General features: G+C 46.4%; 1 protein-coding gene across 1 annotated transcript in view; it reads left to right on the top strand.

Moving 5' to 3' along the window:
* Window positions 1–9,406, top strand: part of WNT7A (Wnt family member 7A) — a 68,663-nt gene that overhangs the window by 15,139 nt on the left and 44,118 nt on the right. The window contains exon 3 of the mRNA XM_006917444.2: window positions 8,787–9,058. Coding sequence (XP_006917506.1) covers window positions 8,787–9,058 — 272 coding nt within the window. The remainder of the gene's footprint in view (window positions 1–8,786; window positions 9,059–9,406) is intronic.

Here is a 9,406-nt window from a genome sequence, read left to right as displayed (position 1 = left end):
CTATTCTTGTTTAGAACACAGTTAACAAAGGACTTTTTGTTTCATTTGCAGTTTTTGCAAACCTCAGTTCATCCCCGGTTGTAGCTTTCCTGACACTATTTTTAAGATGAGTCTTTTGTTATAATGTTCTCTTTCCAGCTTTCATATGGTAGACAAATAGACAGACAGACATACACATGCACACACACTTTTATACCCACAGTCATTCATTCATTCAATTGTTGAGGCTTCACAGATAAATAATCCAGGTCACTACAACATAGTGGGAAGAGACTGATAATTTTCAGCACAAAATAAGGATGATTAAGGTGCTAAGCCACAAACAGAGAGAAGAAATCTCAGGAAAGCCTCTCAGAGAGGGGACACTGGAGCTGCATCTTGATGGGTATGGTTAACCAATAATGCATCTGATAAGAGCTACTGCTTATTGATCCTTTACTTGGTGTTATACAAGGCCTGTCATATGCCTTGGTTTATTTAATCCTGTTAACAACCTTGGGAAGCAGGTATTTTATTATTTCCATTTTATAAATGAGGAAACTGAGGCTTTGAGAGGTCAGTTAATTCACTCAAGGTCCTGGCACTGGGAAGTGGAGCCAGGACACAAACCTAGGTTTATCAGCCTCTAGAGCCTTGCTTTGAAACTACTGGGCTACATTGCCTGTCACCAGGCAAAAGAGAGAGGAAAGTCATTTTCAGGCCAAGGGAACAAAATATGCAAAGGCATGGTATCAGGAAGGAGCAGGTGTTGACCCTGGATGAGTGGTCAGCAGTGCTCTCTTGCCTGGTAGAAAGAGAGACCCTTGGATGGAACCAAGGCAGAAGAGAAGGGTGGAGCCTGGGGGCCTGCACATGTCCCTCCCCCACGTCCCATCTCTGTTACCTTAGCCAAGCTCAGTGCAGACACATACTCTCTGCTCTCTTAGTTCTTCTGATTGTTCATAGAGAGGCTCTCTAGTTCTTCTGGATAAAGACAGCCAGATGTGGCATTCTGAGCCCAGAAGGACTGTGAACTGCCATGCCACAGGGCTGGCAAAAGTAACCTTTTTCCATCTGTATATTTTCCAAATCATCATATATTTCAGCCTGTGTCACTGCAGATTGCTCACTCTCTGACCCATTGGCTTTAAATAGAAAAAGAAAAAAAAAATACAATGCACTTTGTGGTTTCCAGTAAGATACCGTAAATACACCCAGATAATATTCCGGTGCAAACCATTTACAGTGGCTGCACAGGGCGGTGGAATGGAATCTTTTGGGCAGGCTTGGACATCAGTTTATTTCCTTTGTACCCACGGGGATCGTTATAGAGCTGGAATGTGTAGAGGGCGTCAGCCGGGCTCCCCATTTTCATCTGAGTAATAATACCATTCTTTACAGAGCACCTCTGGAAGCCTAAGCTCTTTACACGGGAGATTTCATTAAATCTTCACGGAAACTTGGCAGTGTCCTCCTGCTGGCTCCCATGTCACAGATGGGGAAGATGAGACTTGGGGGAGGCAGAGTCCTTGCTTAGGGTCACCCAGCTGAATAAGGGGCAGAAAAGAGGGACTGACAAGCTCCATTTTATTAAAGTTCTGAGCTGAAACTACCTGGACTTCGGAATGGAAATTTTACTTGGAGATATGGGTGGACTGAGAATTAAGAAGGATGTGGTAGAGGTGGGAATGGGGATTCCACGCTGGGAGCCAGGAGACCCTGGTTCAAATTTCCTTGGTCTCTGAGTCACTGAAGACCTTGGGCAAGTCTCCTGGCTTCCATGAACCTGTCATTCCAGGAAGAATCATGTCTGTGGAAGCCCAGGAAGAACCAGGGCTTCATGTCTGTGGCTCTAGGAGTCTGTTCTCTGATTTCAGGGACATCAGGACCTCTACCCAGGGCAGGATGGTGGAGGCCAGCTGGATCCACCACTGTCTTCTGTAGTTTCAGGTCTCCCATATCCCCTGGCTCACTTGTTGCCACCACAGGCTACACCATTTCAGGGCCATCACACAGGCTGCCCCTGGGCCTGAAGCCCATTTCCACACCCCAGAAAGCCTCATGTCTGGCTCCTCCCCACTCAAAAGTTACCACCCCTATGCCCCCTGCTCTCATCACTGTCCTGTTCTACGTTCTTCAGAATCCTCAGCTGCCACTTAGTGATTTGATCTCACTATATGTCCCCCAGAAAGGAGGGGCATGTATAAAACCCTCTTGTCAGTTTCCCCAGCCCCCACCATGGTACCTGGCACATAGTAAGTGCTTAAGAAATATCTGTTGAATGAAAGAACAGGGCACATGACTCAATCAAGGAGGTCAAAGTGAGAGCTAGGTTTGAAGAGGTTCTCCCTCTGCTTGTGGATAGGAGGGATGGGTGGATGGTCAGGGCAGAAAGGGAGTGGTTCTGTTTATGGAGAGCATATGGTCAGCAATGGCCAAGACCAGTGTCTGCTGTTCACCAGCCCGATGTGGAAGATGCAGAAAAGAGCCTGGGCTGGCATCAGCAAGACTGGAGTGATTATCATGACCTTGAGGCAGAGAGTAGCTCAGACACTGGAGCCAGGCTAGTCAGGTTTGAATCCTTAGCAGTTTACATCACTGATCTGGGCCTCAATATAGACAGTTATATATGGAATATAACTGTCTATACCTCATAGGATTGTTGCAGGATTAAGTGAGTTGATCCATATTGAATGCTTAGAACAGAGCCTGACAAAATAGTAAGCAATTTTATGACTTCGCTATGCTTTTTGTGAACTATGTGCCATTGGGCATATCATCTCACTCCATTTCTGCAGCAATTAAACAGACATCTTAGAACCACCCTAACAGATATGTTGTAAAAGACAAATGAGATGGCATTCAGACAATCACCTAACTGGATAGGCATCCCCATACTAAGAGAAGGGTCCTTATCAAAGTACTGTGCACAGCCAGGGTCTGGGGAAGTCCTCTGGAGTTGTTGGAGAGCGTGTGACCTCTGAGTTTGAATCCCGACTCTGCCTGGGCAAATCATCTCTCTGCGCCTCAGTTTCCCCACTGATAAAATAAGAGTGGGTGAAGGAGGCATGAATGGCTGTAGTTCAATGTGACCTCTCACCCTGAAAGTCTGAGATTTTAAGATTACAGGATCCTTTTCAACCTTCTTTCTGCCATCAAATCCTGTTCTAGGCTTAGCAAGCTTAGCCATCTGAGTTGAATGAGTCTTATAAATAATTTATTGATAAATCTTAACTGATAACAACTGAGCAGCATCTCTGGACAGAAATAAAGACATTTTATTCTGATGCCTTAAACCAAAGGAATGGTAAATTTTCAGATGCAGCAAGGAACCAGGAAGGCAAGTAGGATGTGACTGAGGAAGGACACTGCCCAACTCGGGCCTTGAATCCCACTTCTAGCCAGTTTCCAGGTGGGTGGCCTCAGTGGATCACATTAGTTCTCAGATCCTTGGTTTCCTCCCTTGTAAAATTGTAAAGAATGATGTCTACTCAATGGGACCGTTGCAAAATACCACACAGAGAGCCTAATGTGGGTCTGGTACATAGTAGATACTCAACAAAGGTTACTTTCTTTCTACCCTTCTCCTCCACTCAGAAACAAACCCCAAACCCTAGTGGTGTCTGACTAATTCTGTGCTGACACCCTAGGGGAAGTCACGCTGAATGGGCTGGAGTTCATCACTGCTTCACACCCACCTCGCAGAATCTCTCTGAATCTCAGTTAGTTTGCTCTCCTCAGAACCAGGTGAGTGTACTTTCCAAAGCGCCAGCATGGAAGCATAAAATAAAGGTCATCCATAGCTCTCAACCACTGTTTGGGGCTTTCTTTTATTTATTCATTTTTTCAATCAACAAATAATTATGGAATGTCTACTACTTGTCATGCCCTGGGGACATGACGGGGAACATGACAAAGTGCTCATCTTCAAGGAAATTATTTTCTAGAAGGGCAATGGAGGTGGTAGGTGTGATGGGAGGCGCAGAAAATAAACAAATAAGTCTAAAATAGCAGGAAGGCTATGGAGAAAACTAAGCAAGAGGAATTCTCTCTCTGTACCTCCCAACAGTGCCTGTGATTTCATCAATATTAATCATTATAATACTATGTTTACTTAAGTGCTGTGCATGTGACAGGTGATATCTACATCTTTCTACAGGGTGAGTGATATTAACAAATATGGAAATGGAGGCTCAGGGAGGTTAAGTGACTTGCTCTGGCAGGGTCAATGTTGGATTAGCCCCAAGCACTTGCCTCAGCATTGGCTGTCTTATCCCTCAAAGTATCATAGAGCACAATGAGGCAAAATGAAACACAGCAGTAATAATAATAACAAAAACAACAATGGCTGGCATTAACTGAACACTTACTACATTCCAGGCACGGTGCTCAGCACCTTCCCCCCATTCTATGATTCAGCCCACTCAGTATCCCATGACATATAGATGCTGTTATTATTCCCATTTCACCGGGGAAGCAAGAGAGGCTTAAAGAGGTTAACAGACCTCCTGACAGTAGTTACACAGCTAGCTTGATGCCCAGGGCAGTTTCCTCAGTGGTAGTGTTGAGGGAGGAAGGTGGGACTATGCAGTGCCAGCCTAATGTTTGCGAGCAAGGCCAGTTTCCAAAGGCTAAGTCTGCAGCTCAGCTCCGCAGTCCACCAGTTGGTGGCCTGGGCAAACCAGACCTGTCTCTCGCCCTCAGTTTCTTCAGCTGTGAATGAAGATAAATGAAGACTTCTACGCCTTACCTCACAGCTCTCTTATGAGGAACTGTTAACTACTGCCATCAATAGAAATTGTAATAAATCTAATATTTGGGGCCACTTTCCCATGCCAGGCTCTGTGCTAAATGCTTTACCTTTGTTAATTTTTTTTCTAGCCCTAAATAAAGTGGGTGATTGACATCTCTATTTTATAGTGAAGGAACTGGAATAGAGAGGTGAGTGACTCAGCCAAAGTCACATAGCTAGAAAGTGGTGGAACAGGGATTCCTCACTACTGTCCTGTTCTCTTTATACTCTCCATATGATTATTCCGTTCTCTGATGTACACGAAGGTCTAACCTCACTGTTGTCTGTCTGCTCTAGATTTTTTGTGCATTTGATACTCTGTAGCAGTTTGAGCTGGTGCCCAAGGGCTTTTACCTTTGCTCCTTCAGGGGTTTAAGGGAATCACTGTTTGGCATCAGTCTTCCCACTTGGCTTGGGAGACCTTGGAACATTCAGGGGGCGGAATTTTAAGCCTTAAATCTGTGCAGAAACAGAAATAAGGCTCTAGTTTCCAGGAGATCCTGGTTACCAACCTCTCACTCTCCCACCTCCTGTTCTGACCAAGTCAGTCCTACTTCTTGTCCAGTTTTGTTAGCGCGTAGTGATTTTCCCAATCTACCCTCTCCCTGGAAGCCTATCCATCAAGTACTCTTTTCAAATGTCCTGCCTCAGTGGAACTTGAAGCCTAGTCTCTTGCCTTTGTGATCTTAATTCCAAATCTTTCTCCTTTGCAGAGCCCAGCAACATGAAATGGCCACATTCTGTTTCTATGTGCCCTGCAGGTGGTCAGTTCTGTCTTCAACACATGGCCCCAATGGATTTCCTTGCCTTCCTCTTAGCCCAGGCCAGCATTGGTAGATCTTATGCATCATATCTTAATTTCACATAACAAAAGCTTTGTCAAGTATCCAGCCTGCCAAATTGCTGGACCAGAAGTCAAGCCTATGTGCATGTCCACTCTGTAGCTATCCCCTGTCTATGAGGCTCTGCACCAGGCCCTATGTCAGGCCCGTGATACACACATATTTCTAATACCACTATGATAATGTCTGCAGAGTCAGGAACACAGTAGGTATATAGCGAAGCTGGAATTGGAGCCCCTGTGTTAACGGGTGCCATAGTTGGGCTGGCATGGAATGTCAGAGCAAAGTGGCCCTGGTACAGTGAAGCCATCCAGTCTAGCAGGTGGACAGGCTTATGTGTCTGCAGGGGTGAGGGAGTGATGATTAGGGTGGAGAGGAAGGGGCTACAGGTTGTTTGTGTCTTAGCAGCCCAGGTGAGGGAGGCCATGAGGTAGATGATGAGTGGGTAGGAAAAGGGTGTGTCTGAGTGTGGAGGTCAGAGTGACCTGGGGCTCGAAGTAACTTGGAGGTTGCCTCATCCACTATCTTCCTCACTGCGTAAGCCATCTCCACCCCAACATCCTGAAACATTTCTCCTTACCCCATCATGCCTGGTCAGCTCCACTTCATCAACCTGCTCTGGGTTCAGAGAACTTTCCCTCCAGGATGCATTCCCTGAACCCTATTCCATGCTGGCTCTGAGCATGAACTTGCTTAATGCCTACTCAGGGCTCCCACTGCACACATGGCTTCCCACAGAGTACCTTGGTTCATCTTCACCCCATGCAGTAGACATTGTTCATGAACCCATTTTGCAGGTGTAGAGACTGAGGCCCAGAAAGGCTAAGAGTGTGGGCAGCAGCACTCTTACACCCTAGATACTCAAGACCCTTTAACCCCCCCCCCACACACACACACATACCAAAAGCCCCAGAACCATCTGGCAGGGCCATCTCCAATAGCTGAGAAGACCTGTGGGAAAGCAACTTCTCAGCAGCTTCCCAGACCCCTCACTGAACCTTCTTGTTGATGTACCTCTTTCCCATGACTATATGAGCAGTCTTTTCTCCCCTTCTCCAGTCTCTGCCTTTATATTGCTAATACCACTATGATAATGTCTGCAGAGTCAGGAACACAGTAGGTATATAGCGAAGCTGGAATTGGAGCCCCTGTGTTAACGGGTGCCATAGTTGGGCTGGCATGGAATGTCAGAGCAAAGTGGCCCTGGTACAGTGAAGCCATCCAGTCTAGCAGGTGGACAGGCTTATGTGTCTGCAGGGGTGAGGGAGTGATGATTAGGGTGGAGAGGAAGGGGCTACAGGTTGTTTGTGTCTTAGCAGCCCAGGTGAGGGAGGCCATGAGGTAGATGATGAGTGGGTAGGAAAAGGGTGTGTCTGAGTGTGGAGGTCAGAGTGACCTGGGGCTCGAAGTAACTTGGAGGTTGCCTCATCCACTATCTTCCTCACTGCGTAAGCCATCTCCACCCCAACATCCTGAAACATTTCTCCTTACCCCATCATGCCTGGTCAGCTCCACTTCATCAACCTGCTCTGGGTTCAGAGAACTTTCCCTCCAGGATGCATTCCCTGAACCCTATTCCATGCTGGCTCTGAGCATGAACTTGCTTAATGCCTACTCAGGGCTCCCACTGCACACATGGCTTCCCACAGAGTACCTTGGTTCATCTTCACCCCATGCAGTAGACATTGTTCATGAACCCATTTTGCAGGTGTAGAGACTGAGGCCCAGAAAGGCTAAGAGTGTGGGCAGCAGCACTCTTACACCCTAGATACTCAAGACCCTTTAACCACCCCCCCACACACACACACACATACCAAAAGCCCCAGAACCATCTGGCAGGGCCATCTCCAATAGCTGAGAAGACCTGTGGGAAAGCAACTTCTCAGCAGCTTCCCAGACCCCTCACTGAACCTTCTTGTTGATGTACCTCTTTCCACCATGACTATGAGCAGTCTTTTCTCCCCTTCTCCAGTCTCTGCCTTTTATGTTAGACAGAGCCCTGAGGATGCTGACATGAAGGGGGCCAGGTCCCAGCCTCCACTGGAGATGCTCACAGTCTAGTGAGGGGGCCACAAAGAAGAAGAGGGGATGGACCTACAAATGGCAGGTGACACACAGCAGTAATAATAGGGGCCAATTGAGAACAAGAGCTGTTGTGTCAAGCAGGTGCCAGAAGCCAGGCACAGAACTGAGAGTGATAATTTTTTTTTAACTTCTAGTTTTGATTTTTTGAACATTTATCAACAAAAACAATCAACCAAAATTTAAAAGTTAGGATGGATTAATTTACAATAAAATAATCAACCTAAAATATTAGCCCTTTCATTTAGAGCCAAGGAGGCCAATAGTTCCCATTTAAACAGAGAATTACAAAATTGGTATTTTAACTTATATTTGATGGCACAGAAATATAAAAGTCATACAACTTTCATTGAGACTTTCTTTTTCTTTCATAGTAGAATTCATATAATTGCTCCTTAGGTCGGTAATCAGACTTTAAAAAAGTAAGTCACTAGTTCTTTTTTGAAATATATCTACAACTCCTCTGATAACAAGAACACTTTTAAAACAATTATTACAGGACAAACTCTTATTGTTCTCTGTCACCAACATGAGAAAAGTACTACTGCAAAGTTCCTGTTGTATAGCTGAGACACTGAGATGCAGGGAGGGGTCATCATTGGCTAGAAGTCACAGAACAAGAGACTGATGTTCCTGGGATTTAAGCCCAGGCCTCTGGTTCCAGAGTTTTTGCACACTGTAGGTGTTCAAGAAATGCTGCCTTATTGTTTGTTGCCAGATGTTGTGAGCATTGTACAAGTGTACAGTTTACACTGCTCTGTTGAGTGTTGGTGGGAGTGAGTGCAATCAACAGAGGGATCCCCTCCTCTGGCCTGCCAGAGCCTGGGCAACCAGCCCACATGTCTTTCTCCTCTCCTACCCAAATTCTTAAGGGCATTTAGTGATTGGAGATTGAATGAGTGTGTGCCTGACAGGGATGCTCAGGCACTGTCATCACCCTAAGACATAGCTTTCTTGGACGTAAAGAAAGGGTGCTCAGTCAATCTTCATGGAGCTGTTACCATGAGCTCAGCTTCCCTTCTTATCCAGGCCTGGCATTCTCCCAGGATGCCCTGGACCTGACCCCAGTCTTTCCACTCTTCTCCTTGCAGGGAGCCGAGAGGCTGCCTTCACGTATGCCATCATTGCTGCCGGTGTGGCCCATGCCATCACAGCTGCCTGTACCCAGGGCAACCTGAGTGACTGTGGCTGCGACAAGGAGAAGCAAGGCCAGTACCACCGGGACGAGGGCTGGAAGTGGGGTGGCTGCTCTGCCGACATTCGCTACGGCATCGGCTTCGCCAAGGTCTTTGTGGATGCCCGGGAGATCAAGCAGAATGCCCGGACTCTCATGAACTTACACAATAACGAGGCAGGCCGAAAGGTAGGCAGCCAGGAAAGGGAGCCGGGAGGCTCTTGCAGAAATGCTTCAAAAGAACTTATTCATAATGGCTGGTGTTGGGTCTCTGGTGATGAGCCACAGGGCTCTGCCCTTAGTCTCATTCCACTTGACTCTGTTGTCCATTTGCTGCTGGTCGGGCTCTGTGTATGGCAGGGAGCTTATCTGTTACTAGAGAGATCAAATAACTGAATCTCTGTTAAAACATATTGGGTATAACTCAGCAAAGTGGAAAGAGGGATGCATGTGAACTCTTATCTTTGGGTCTACAAAATCAGCTATGCTAAACTCTGATTGAAGGGAAGAGTCGAGGTGAGTTCAGTAGGAGTCATC

This window comes from Pteropus alecto, unplaced genomic scaffold, assembly GCF_000325575.1.
Source record: "Pteropus alecto unplaced genomic scaffold, ASM32557v1 scaffold75, whole genome shotgun sequence".
In the NCBI taxonomy this organism is placed as follows: Eukaryota; Metazoa; Chordata; class Mammalia; order Chiroptera; family Pteropodidae; genus Pteropus; species Pteropus alecto.
Note: the sequence above shows the minus strand (reverse complement) of the source record. Positions and strands in the feature narration are given on the sequence as shown.